General features: G+C 41.2%; 1 protein-coding gene across 1 annotated transcript in view; it reads right to left on the bottom strand.

Moving 5' to 3' along the window:
- LOC140235136 (neuronal membrane glycoprotein M6-a-like) overlaps positions 1-13,484 on the bottom strand; it is a 116,140-nt gene that overhangs the window by 22,661 nt on the left and 79,995 nt on the right. The window contains exons 2-3 of the mRNA XM_072315174.1: positions 9,978-10,176; positions 280-439 (exon numbers count right to left, since the gene is read on the bottom strand). Coding sequence (XP_072171275.1) covers positions 280-439; positions 9,978-10,176 — 359 coding nt within the window. The remainder of the gene's footprint in view (positions 1-279; positions 440-9,977; positions 10,177-13,484) is intronic.

Below are 13,484 nucleotides of genomic sequence, written 5' to 3'. Positions count from 1 at the left end.
AAGAAAGACAAAAAACAACAAAGAAATGATGTGGAAGAATAAGAGATAAGTACATGAATAGACAAATAAGACAAGAGGGAATAAGAGAGAATTTAAAGGGGTGAGAGGAAGAAAGAGTGTGGAGCGAAGGGAGGGAGAGAGAGAAAATGTATGTGTGTATACATAAGTGTGTAGATATTATGTATATGTGTATGTATGTGTGCGTGTATGTAGAGGGGGGTAGTGGCACATGTACACGGACTGACGTAACAATTACAATCTGTTGGCCACTGTACTTACCACGGAGGTGGAGATGCGTCCGACACACTTCATGGCCCGCCTGCCGCAGGCGTTCTTCTTCGATGGTCCCGCCGTCATGCAGGCCATAATGAGGAGAAGCAGACCGAAGCATCCGATGAGAGCCACCAGACCAAACAGGACCCAGAACAACACGGCAGTACTGCAAACCAACAGGACACAAGACAAAAAAACGTGTCAAAAACTTTCACTTTGCATTTACTTATTTTTTTTAGATCGATACTCAAGTTGCTGCAGTAACCCCAATCGAAGCTCCTTGGGACTATACAACGGGATGCAAATCGTGTCGTGTGCCAGTGGATTGTAATTACTATCCATATGTAACAAATGCATGGATTTTTTTTTTAATATACAGACGAGAAATTTGGGTGTATATTTCATTTATTGTTTCTGCATGGTACAATAACAATCAGCAAATCACTATCGAAAGCATAAACTATATAAATTGGTTCATCATTAATCATGGCTAACTTTGCATATGAGAGATACAGAAATCATCGTGAGAGAAACCAGAAATATAATAAAAGGGGAAAATCAAAGATATATGATTTTGATACGCTACTTTGATATCATGAATACAAATATAAAGCAGTCGAAAATACATACACACACCCTCGATCGCCATCTCCCTCCCATGCACTCTCTCTCTCTCTCTCTCTTTCTCTCTCACACACACAGATACTGTATAAATGATGTCCTCTCAACAAAAGACTGAATTTGAGAGAGCAGTGAGTTTCATGGAAAATTAAAGTTAAAACTATTTGTTATCATATGTACTTTGTTTTCAAGGGAGCACAAAGAATAATTTACTGTTAAGAGTGTGACGACTAAGCATCGGTTGTTTTCGTGTGTTACTATAGATTTGAATACGGCGTAAAAACCATACAGGAAAAGAGAGGTGGCATTTTCAACATTAACGAAAGACTTTTCTTTTTAAAGTAAAGCAATACCATCTGGTAAAGGTGACAACCCCTATCGAATGATTTGATATGGTATAATACACAGCGCTGCATCACGAAATCTATCACTAGTCTTAGAGCATCAGTATTCCGCAGTTTGAGTATACCCGAAACATTTCCATTCCAGTCACACATGAGAGTTACCTGATCAAGATTTCATCAACAATTTAGTTGTGATATTGTCATGCTCTTACGTTTCCAGATCCCTGGAAAGTCCCAGGATGAACAAGCCTTCATACGTGGCAAGAATGTTAAATCACAAATTTTCAGCACTTCCGCCTTTTGCTCACGATACTTCCAATCTGCATAATCGAATCGATAGAACACCCAACCCCACAAACTGCTGCGCAAATAATTTCTCCACGACCGAAAACGCAACAACAACAAAACCCAAAATGAAAACCAAACAATCGACAACTATACGAACAGCCAAGAACCAACATTAACTGCTGGGAGGGTGCGGTTACTCATATAAGACAGCATGTTAGCATGTCAGAAGCTAGAGTAAAAATTAACCCTTTGGGTGCTGGGAGTACCAATTGGCACAGAAAACTGCATAGGGTTTTATACACTGTCCAAGTCCATGGCACAGAAAGGTTTAAGAAATAATCAATGGTGTGACCACGTGATGTCTTTGGTGATTGACTAAATTTTGTTGCCTTTGATGTCACTGTGGATTTCGACGCACTCAAGAAGTGAAATAACGAGACGAACAAGACTATCTTGCCATTTACAGTGTAGTTTAATTCTTCCTGTGACAGAGACTTTGGACAGTGGGTACAATGCTATGGGGTTTTCTGTACCAATCGGCACTCAAACTACACAAGGGCTTTCTTGATAAAAAATAGACATCATTACAACTGAAGCGGTGTAAATATTTCGTGCGTCTAACACTCGCATATTATGGATTAGTTGTTTGTTTGTGAATGCAATTAATATATAAATGACTGATGTGTATCTTTTGTTGCCTGCTGTATTGAGGAAGGAAAATTCACTGCAATGGAAAAAGCACAGCTACAGAAACAACAAAAAGGTCATGATATTTCAAGTCAGAGCGCCCCCATTGATAAGGCATTGACGAGGCATGCTCCAGCTCTGTGTGTTGAGGACTGTAAGATCCAGCGATGGTCGTTTCACTTGGACAATCAGTGTGAAGTGGATCATGAGGATGTTAGAAAACCGATCAATGTCTTCTCCCTTGAGAGCTTATCTCGAGCTGACTCAGCTATAGTCATGAATACCTCTCGATGTCTATTCTTAATGCAAATAATGTCCTCACTCAAATGCTTGAATTTCATATTACTCACATTGAAACTGATACCATTATTAGTAATGGTAGTGTTGATAGTTTAGAATAATCATTATCATAATCTCCATCATTGGATTTTCATGGTTCTATTACACAGACATAAACGAAAGGTTCTGTCTTCTGACTCTTGTTCTACGGTGACACGATCTATCATATCCATAGCACAACGCTTACTAAACACAACCTGATCCCCATCACACCATCTGTTCTTCAGTAGGCTTTTTTCAGTTTGCAGTTAACCCCCCCCCCCAAAAAAAAGAGAAAATAATAAAAATCGATGTTATGGAAATTCGACAATGACTGACCCACAAATTGGATTCCACAGGACACTGAATGGGCAGACCCGATCGAGTGTATCGATTACGATCGTTTATAATGTATCTTGTGGTCTCATCATTGTTGTACGGCTTTTCGCCCGCCCTCTTTCATACATCGTCTGCGCACGTCAGAAATGCGACACATGCGTGATGAATGGTGATGCATTACAGTTCAATGCGTTATGCGTGACATTTTCAAAGGACATGGTTCTAAAAAAGCACAAGTACATCTACTCATTCGTAAATCTTCATCAACAGAGTGCAGAGTGCTGTGTCCTGAATGTAATGTGCTGGCAAGAAATTAACTACTATAAATCTCTATCATACGGCTAAAGGAGTAAGGGAGTATCTCCAATGATATTGACTACATACGTAAATAAAAATATTATGTGGTCCTTTGTTCTTAACTTCCTGTATATTGAATGAATAAAACAACAAGAAATTGTACTATTATTAATCATTGTATCGTTGTATGTATCATTAAGAACCACGACAGTTAGGGTGATGCACGTAACTAGAGGGAGGGGTAGATGGGGGAGGAGGGGGAAAAAAAAGGGGGAGGGGAGAAAACTAAATATGCGTCACCAAGTCAAGATACCCCTCCCCCGTTAGATTGTCTGTTTTGTTTTGCTCCGTTCTTCCTTTGTGTTATTCTATGCTACATGTCCTCTCTGGGACACCTTCTCTTATCGCTTGGCTGACCTCCCCTTCCCCCAAATTCTGCCAATTTCATAGGACTATATAAGAATCACTGAAAGTGAGGAAATCGGAATAATGAATGAACCCTTCGACGGTAATCGTTGGTGATTTCACGAGTCCACTTCACCAAAGTGTTTTCTTTTCCATCTCAGAGAGTTTTCCAGCTTTCAACACTCTTTCCCCTGCTTTCTTTTCGCACCTCTCGACAACAATATGACGGGCTCGCTTTCATACAGTATGGAAAGCGGGAAAGGAAATGGGAGCAGAAGATTGGGAACAGACGGTAGTGGCCGAATAGGAAGTTAGTTGCCCGGGGGCGATTTTGTCACTTTGCATAATAGAGTCATGTCAACGTGCATGCATGCGCGCGCGCGTTTTTCGGCGGGAGAATGAGAGAGGACATTCGTACATAGCAGTGACACGTTACAACACGGAGCTTTGAATGAGTGCTGGAACAAAGAGAATGAACAAGTTCCCCCTGCATCACAACTTTCGCTTCCAATTTTTATTGGTTTAATCGCCCCCTGGGACCTCTTTGCCAGAATTGCAGAGGAAGTGATTAAGACATTCGAGGAACATTGTTTCACCTCTTGGGACTGAATGCAATACATCTTTCACGTACGTCTCGCACTCAAATCAAAACAACTTGTCGTCGATATCGTTTAGCTACAAGCCATCACGACAAGCATGAAAACAAAAGATGAATCTTCCCTCAACTTCATCCCTGTTGCCCAATTTTGATTTCAAAAAATGAAGACAAAAGAAAAAAAAAAACTCGATGCCCGGACTCGAGGCAAGTGCGAAACACTTGTGTTATCCATCCATCCATTATTCAGAGGTTACATACGTCCAGGGAGGTGGAAGAGAGAACCTCTCTGGTTCGTCGAAACAAAGAAGAGAATCGCGCGGCCGTGTTTTCCTGACTTGCTTTGTCAATAAAAACTCGCTACCCGGGAAGTTATCACCGGCCCTTACCCCCTGACAGCTTACCGGAAGGTAATCCATACAGTTGAATGCCCTCTAATAACATATTGTTCTACTGAATATCCTGAATGAGTTATCGTAAAGAATAACAAGGATAAGTCGTATGCTTTGTTTACGTTAGATTGTCCTGGATTAAAAAAAAAAAAAAAAAAACAAAAACAAAAACATTCAGGAATCTTCGTCCAAAAGTATCAGTATCCGGTGTTGTTGTCCTAAAGACATCTTTGTCCGTCCCTGAATTAGATGCAGATCTATTCAACAAAATTGGCTATCTGGTGTAGATGTTGAAGAAGTCTTTGTGCAGATTTTCCGAATACATTTAGGTGAACCAGTAACATTTTGTGCTCTTCCTGAATGCAACTAATCCAAGGCCGATCTTATTTTCAACTCACTCACTTTTTTTTTTCTTAACAAGAGGTCAAAAGGGTAAAACAATCTCTTTACCTCATAATGAGGTATTACAGCCTCGATGAAAAAGGCATGTGTCGCCGCAGCTGTCATGATAATGATGGTATTCTCTGTCTAGTTATGGGGAAAAATAATCCCGAGAAAAAGATGAGCCTAGTCTTTGTCTCCGTTGTTAAAATAACTGTTAGAGGTAAGCATAGTTTCACGAAGGAAGAAGGTGTGGTCTACGCTGTAAAATGTGACGCAAACGCACTCTCTTTTTTTTATATAAATGACGTGATTTGCAAGACCTTTATTAAAAGGCTGATATTGGAATTCCGTGTCTGAGAGACGAAAGTCTGTCATTTTGCGATTAGAGACATTTTCAGGCTTCATTAACATCAATTGTGACGTGTGAAGAAATAAGAAATGATGTGACGAGGGGCTTTCCGCGTTGCATATTGTTTTCCCTTCGGGGAAAAAAAATAAAACTAAATGAAAAACAACATCTCCTGGATTTTTTTTTTCTTGCAACGATCTCCCCGATAAGGCCCCTCGGAGATACGACCCTTGGAGTCCAACTTAACACACCGGACAGATGAAATGCAGCAAAGTTATGAGCAGGAAAATGGGGAAAATCGTATAGCTTGGGTGACTCACTATTCCCCGCGTAAAGCGGCTTTTACCTCTTATTGATCGCGGGGAAAAAATACTACCTCAGTGGGGAGAGGAGGAGGCAGAATCGAAGAGGAGGAAGAATGGGGTGGAATGGGGGAGAAAGGAAGGGGAAAGGGAAGGGGAGGGGAAGGAGGATGGGGAGGGGAAAGTGTAGGGAAGATGAGGGGAAGGGATGGAAAGAGAGAGGAGGGGAGCGACGGGGATGGAGGGAGAGGGGGTAGGAGGAGGGGAGATATCTAAAAGCATAATCACACACATTGACGTTGAGCGGCTGTGGCAATGTGTACAGTCATGCATGATTCCTTTTTCGTACTTTTTTTTATTCAGGAATTTTGTGCACCGATTTGGTCGTCTGCTCCAGTTTCTTGCCTCCTGAGTGACTACACAGAAATTCCTACTAGCATTTTCTGGAGAAAAAAAAATCATTGCATTTTGATTGGTTACGTTGTCAGCTTGTACAGAAACCTTAAAGACACAGGGGAGAAAAGGGGAATCTCAAACATATTCTTCTGCGCTTACTGTTTCGTGTCTGAGTGTGATATGGACACAAATGCAAAGAAAAAGAATCCCTCAAAAATCAGTTTCTACCTTCGACGTGCACCCAAATCATCTGTACACACTGAACTCAGAGAGCATGCAAGCAACTCTATTATGTCAAGATGCAATTACACATCCATGTCTCTTGCTTAAAGAAGTATGCTTGCTGTTCTAGCTGCTTACAACAATGGAAACCCCAAATACATTGATATTCAATTTCCATGGTAACAGCTTGACAACAACTCATCAGCAGCGCGAGCTTCACTTGTTTCTAATGTAACTGTTAATACTTCAACCTGCAAAATTGCAAACCTCCCTCAGTAAAAAGAAAATGAGCTTTGGTGCCTAAGACACATAGGCCTAATGCCCGAGGCACAAAGAACACGAACTATTATGTCAATACACCTACACGTAAGAACACGACAAGTCTATACCGTATACACATGGACCAGTGGACTGTCCTTGTGTTTTTCGTATCACCATTGCGATAATGTGGCCTGTAAGCTAATCTGCTTGTCTGATTTACCCTCTATACCCCAAGCTGGGCGAGTGTCAATCAGCAACGCCGTACAGCTATAAGTGTGTAACGTCTGCTTAAAGGTGGACATTGTGATCGCTATGTGTGTAAGAGTTAAGGCACCTTGCCATTCTAAACGACTTAGGATTTAATGGGTCTTATCTTTTCCATCATGTCTCGCCAGAGTGTGTATTGGCTTCCATAAAATTGGACCCTTTCAGAGAACAAATTAAGATCTCTAATTTCATGTAATACCAGCCGCCGTCAGATTACGTTTTACATAAAACTGAGTATAGTGCTCTGATTGATGGAGTGCAATATATTCTACTACTACTGCTGTTGCTGCTGCTGCTGCTGCTACTACTGCTACTACTTCTACACTACTACTACTACTACTACTACTACTACTACTACTACTACTACTACTACTACTACTACTACTACTACTACTACTACTATTACTACTTCTATTACCCCTGACTACTATACTACTATTATCATTACTACTACTACTACTGCTGCGACTACTACTACTACTACTTCTACTACTTCTACTATGACCCATTCAGAGTTGCTGCTCGTTGACAAGTTATCAGTCATGACTATTGTTGCTTTGCTCATGAATATTTTAGCTGCTGCTCCTCTGTTCTACCAGTGCATTTCCCGTGAAATTTTCTACCTATGGCAACTACTGCTAATAGCTATATATTCCCCTCTCTCATCAAACTAAACTCCAGACCGTGTTCGGTTTCTCTCTGGCTTGGAAGCGTGAGTGGGGATTATCAAGTTCTCGATCAGCTATGATTACAGCTGACATTTTGATTGCACGCCGCTCCGGGCTCTTTTAGAAAGAAGAAGAGGGGGGGGGGGAGGGGAGGTCCCTCTCTATCCTACCTCAGTACCTCCCTTCGCTCTCAGTCACTTTACAGGGGCGGGGTGGCCAAAACATCCGTGATATCTCGGCGCAGTATCTACGCGAAGGTTGCTACCAACCAACGTTTGGAAGAAACTATGGCAAGTGATACCGCCATACATAGTATCAGGCGTGTCATCTCATCTAGAGCGACAAAGAAACAGTAAAGAAAAAAAAAAGAAGGGGTATCGCAACGCTGGACCTTTTTTTTTTTTTTTTTTTTTCGTGCGTGCTGACAATCTTGGATCTTGTGTTGTCGAATGCTGGCCTTCTGCTTTATTGGTTGCTATTTCTTTTTTTTGTATGTGTGTCATCCTATCAGAGATTATAATTTTGGACGACCCTGCTTTCATTTTATCGAACTAATTTTCTGATATTCCTGTCATTACACACGACACATCAAGCCCCGTGATGTAATGTCGAACTCGTGGGTCGCTAAGGTGTCGAACTCGTGGACCTTTTTTGCTTTAATAGTATCGAACTCGTGGGCCTTGTTTGCCTAGTATCGAACTAGTGGACCTTTTTGCCGAGTGTCGGACTCATGGGCCTTACATGCCGAGTGTAGTACGCATGGGCTGTAGAACTCATGGGCCTTTTTTTGCAATGTCGAACTCGTGGGCTGTATGACTCGTGGGATGACCTCATATACAAGAGGTCATCCACTATTATCACTTCTTTCTACAAAGCAGCCATAAGAAGGAGAGCTTCCCAAGAGGTGGCAGGACTACATAAAAACTAGCTCTCTCCACAGCACAACAGTAACTGTTGTTGACTGTTCGACATCGAAAGATGTTTGGACACGGAGTGACATCACGGCCTGCAAATGCAATTACAGTGACGAATGGGGTCTCAATTCATTTCGGAGTTGCATTGTTTAGACTTGATTAGGCCGAGACATTGGTACACGACAAAACTATCTCGTTCGTTCGGTCCGTCCAGCGTGGCCAAAACCCCAAGTCTCGTTTGGTCCGGCCCGCGAGAATGTTTGCACTGGTAGACACGAGATGGCCCTCAGATGATGGAGTGCCCCGAGTTGGGAATCCAGGGGGGCTTAAGATAAATTGAGGCTGTCGGCAAGAAAGTCATACGAAGTAAGGCACGAAGTATAGGTCAGCGGTTCTTCTGTCCAAAACTCTCTGCCGAAAGGGTTGGAGACGCGCTTTGGCCTTGCAATTTGTGATATAGCTATGTGGCGTGCTTTTGAAATTGATACATCCGCACACTGAATGTGACAAATACTACAAATGGCATTTTGTATGTTAACTTGCCATGCTATTTCTGTTTAGCGCGCTCGTATAGATTGATTAGCTTCAATGCAGACACCAATGCAGACGAATGGAATGCGTACCATTTTCTATCCACCATCATGATAATGACAATGGACATGAAGAATCTAGATCATCTTGTGCATAAATTAACGATGAACTGCGTAAAGAGCTCACTCATTTATTCTACAGTATTTTTTTTTTTTTATATTCATTACCTTGTGATAAGGATGTCAAATGTTGAATGGTGCGTCCATGTCGGTGGTGTCTGCGCATGTTGTTGTTTTTTGTATTTATTTTTTACATCATGTGCCATCTTCACAGAAAATAAAAGGGCGTGATTACACACTAGAATGTATACAGCACCCTCTCATTTTTTTATGAAAATATAACATCAGAATGAAGTCAGTAAACTTTCCAATGTCTTGGTCTTACCCTTAAATAAATTTTGTCCTTTAACTTTACACTTGTCCTTTATATAGCTGTCTGCTTTACTGTGCCTGTTTTAAGAATATTATTCCCTCTACTGAAGACGATTTAAGATCATTTTATTTCATCACTCTTGACAAACAAGTTATTTCGTTTCATCTTAAAGGATCTGTTCCCTTTCACTTTTGAAAAAAAAAACTGACGAATGCTTCTAGTTCATCATCATCATCATCATCATCATCATCTTCTTCTTGTTCTTCTTCTTTGTCAACTATAAAAACCTCTGACCTGCTACCTCTAACCTCTGAAGGCGGTCGAATGTTTGCTTTTGTCTTATCCTTAACTCGCTACTTTGTCATATCAATTTACTTCTGTTGTCCCCTCTCTTTTCCTTGTTAAATTCACATCCCGAATGGAGTAGGCAGATGTCTGCCACTGCCTTACCCCTGGAAGAAAATTAGTGATTATCTAAACTGTTACCTCACGGTCCATATTCACTAATCTTCAAACTAGAGAGTAGACAGATCTTTGTTTTGCGTCTGTCTAAATGGCCTTTAGCCAGGAATTCAACATAGGTAGATAATTTACAGCCTTCCTAAAACTGCACTGTATACAAACTAAAGCTTCATTTAGAAAGGTTTGTTTGTTTGTTTGTTTGTTTGTTTTGTTTTGATTTGTTTTCTCACCCTTGGTAGAACTTGCTGCTTTGTTTTGTCTCCGTCGGATCGAGATGCGTCCCTCGGAACATTTGCTCCACGGTGTCGTCGATGGACAGGATCTCGTACGTCATGAGGGCGAGCCCGCCGGCGAGAACGAGCAGGGCAAAGATGGTGGCATAAGGGACGCGCCGCAAACATCGACACAGTGCGTAGTCACAACAGTTTACTGCAATCAATCGGAGAAGAAAGAAAGAAATGAAATGAAATATGATTTCGGTGTTTAAAATTCACATGTTTATTATAATTGTGATACGCGCATAGATTGTAAAGAAACAAGATACCGGTAATAACATAATGCATTAACCCTCATGAGAAAATATGTCAATATTGGCGCTACAGGTGGAAGAAATTGAAAAAAAAAAAAATACACACACGCACACACATGCATACCGTTTTTTTTTTGTCGTTGTTATTTTTGTTTTATGTGTGTGTGTGTGTGTGTGTGTGTGTGTGTGTGTGTGTTTTGGAATAAGCATGAACTCGCACAACATCACGTCGTTACACAGCAAAGAGTGATACTTGCGCGAAACAGACTCCTGCACGGAGGAACAAGATGGTATGACTGTTTGAATGCACGTTGGTTTGATAAAGGATGTGCCAAAATAATCGCACGCAGTCGCCACAGCATTACGAATATTGTATTTTTATTTTCTCTCGAAAAAAAAAAGTTTCTGGCGAGCGCAATTCATGACATACAAATAGAATCTGATTGATCTATAACACGTGACTGTTTCAGTTTGGAGCCGAGTAGAGATTTCGTATTCTGAGAGCAGTCTCCAGTCGGTCTTGTATTTAATCATGTTCAAGTGACTGCCGTAGGGCAATTCCTTGTTCAAGACTACAATATTTTGAAGCAAATTTTCATGAGCTCAGCGAGCAGTGTATAATCCCACTAAAAATTGAATACTGTCCCTGACAGATGAAAGACGCCAAAAGGCCGCCTCTCTCTTCCCCCTTCAAATTTCTTTCATTCTAGCTGTCTTCCCTCTCTTCCCGTATAGTTTCTACAGTCCTCTTTTCTTCATTTATACTACGCTTCATTTTAAGTCTCACATGTACCTCTCTTTTCTCGCTCCCTTCCACGCTTATTCTCCTGTCTTCCAGCTTCATCTGTGTGGTGTCTTTTTTTTTTATTTGCCGTCTTCATCCTTTCACATCGTATTCCTCATTGTCTTCTCCATCTTAATCAAATACTTTGATATGTTCTTCTCTTCCTCTCTTCTTCTCTATCATCTTCGGAATCTTTACACCTTTCCTGTTGTCTTGATTATCATTCTTTCCTTTTTGCTCTCTCCCTCTGTCTCCTTTTCTTCCGTTCTTCACTCTATCCTAATCCTTTCTCCTTCCTCCATCCCCATCAATCTCACAATTTTCCCTATCTCATCCCCTCGGAGATTCCGTGGCGACATAAGAGCATAAGATATGCTTATCTTTCGCATCAGGAGCGCGACGAAGAAATGCATTGTGTATTATAAAACAGCAGCGGCTACACGCAGATAATGATGGATGCGAAATAATCCAAGATACATGGGCGATCGCCATTATTCAGTGTTTTACCAAAGTGTGTAATTTTGCATGCAAATCGCGTGATATGTGCCGAATAAATAGAAATAGCTGAATCTACTGGGAAAATTTTTAAAGAATAAAGAATATGTGATGGGAACGTGTACTAGCACAACAAAAGTGTCAAAAGAAAAGATATGCGTATTGCTTGAAATTAATGTACATTTTTGTAATCGTCCCGGATTTTGTTCCAGCATTGTTCTGCGTTGACGTCAATTCAAGTCACGTGACATAGAAAACTAATTTGACAGCGTGCCAGCGATAAACGATTAATTTCCTTTGTCTGGCCCCCATTGTTGAAAAGCATTGGTTTTACCTGGTAATAAATGTTTCCCCCACTTGGGAAATAAACTGTGAAGCCATCAGAAAAACAAAATAATAGTCGGCAGCACTTGGTCTCAGTAACGCTTCGTATTAATGTTCAACGATGAGAACTATTTCTGATGTGCTTTTAAAGAAATATAACTCCCTTTGTTTGCCGTTCTTATGAGGTATATGTGTCATAATTACCATTTTTAATGGGTAAGGCTATCACATGGCCCGCGTTAAGAGGACGCCGGAGTGTACTGTCACATTGCTCCCGCTGTTAGCTGAAAAGACATCGTGGTGTTTTCACAGGCGCCACGGATTTCGTCCATCTGGCTTTCAGCCTCCAGTAGAACGATATACGTTTACATTTTGGGAACACCTCACAATAAGGGGGTTTTCTCGTTTAATAACGACAATGTAATCTGAACTACTCTGGCCACTAGCTTGGTATGGTATCTCAAGTCACGCCCGTGCAGTAATTCTTTAATAATCTATGATAGCTTTGCAACAAAATAAAGCTAACGAGTCCAATAGATTAAGTGGATGAAAGAAGATACAGAAAACAAACAGGCGGGTGGGCTTCGCATTGGTCGCCTAGCAAGACATGGCACCCTTGTTTCATAGATGGGTCAGTATACTCCTGAATATCGCTTTTAAAACTTGGAGGAGTAAACTTGGGTTCATATTCAAGGTTTTATCAAAACATCAACAACACACGGATGCTTCTCTCAGTGAATAAGGAAAATTATAAAAGGAAAGTCTTGTGTTGAACAACTTGCTTTCACATTGAGCGTTTCGTCATCTAAAATAACGATGCTGCACAAACTTCGAACTAAATCATCACGCAAATTATTTGGTTTGTTCTTTTTTTGCGTGTACCGTGTTTGTGTGCGTATGTTCCGTAGTTAATAATTAAATATAGCCATTGTTATTCTGACGATATGGCTCCTTTAAAGCCACCATAGTGTTAGTCATGACGCCACGATAGTCTTCACAAAGCAGCACTGGCTAGTATTAGAGTGAAGCCTAGTATAATACGTCTACGGGCGAGGCACATACGTATTTCTCGGCAGCTACTTTATGTTCGCCCGGCCACCAGCGTACGAATGGAGGAGGCATACCTGTAATTGATCGACCGTTTGAATCACTGACCCGGAAGGAAATCGCTGCCACGTGAGCCGTGAATGCGCCCAGTATCACAGTGATGAATCATGAATTACTCGGGACAAAGTGACAAAATAGCCTCCGGGAAAGTCAGAGGCTAATTTTCAGGGAGTGCCCCCAACGCACCCCCCCCCCAAAAAAAAAAGACACGAGGTTGCTCGCATGTGCAGAGTTAATCCCATTCACCTGCGTGCCAATTCATTACAATACAGTTATGTTCAGAGGGAATATCACGTGAGAAGACAAAGATTTGATGGTCCAGTTGCAGGTAATAAGTCAACTGAAAAGCTAAAGCAACCATGTCTACCGTAGATAGCACAGTCCTAGTATACAGTGACATTTCCCAGACATGTTATTGCCATACTCTTGCTATATTCTTAGTCGTGTGTACCTGTACACGCGCGCGTGGATATATATTGCTTGTCGCGTTCGTGCATT

Source organism: Diadema setosum, chromosome 11, assembly GCF_964275005.1.
Source record: "Diadema setosum chromosome 11, eeDiaSeto1, whole genome shotgun sequence".
NCBI classification, from domain to species: domain Eukaryota; kingdom Metazoa; phylum Echinodermata; class Echinoidea; order Diadematoida; family Diadematidae; genus Diadema; species Diadema setosum.
This window is presented reverse-complemented; position numbering and strand designations above follow the sequence as displayed.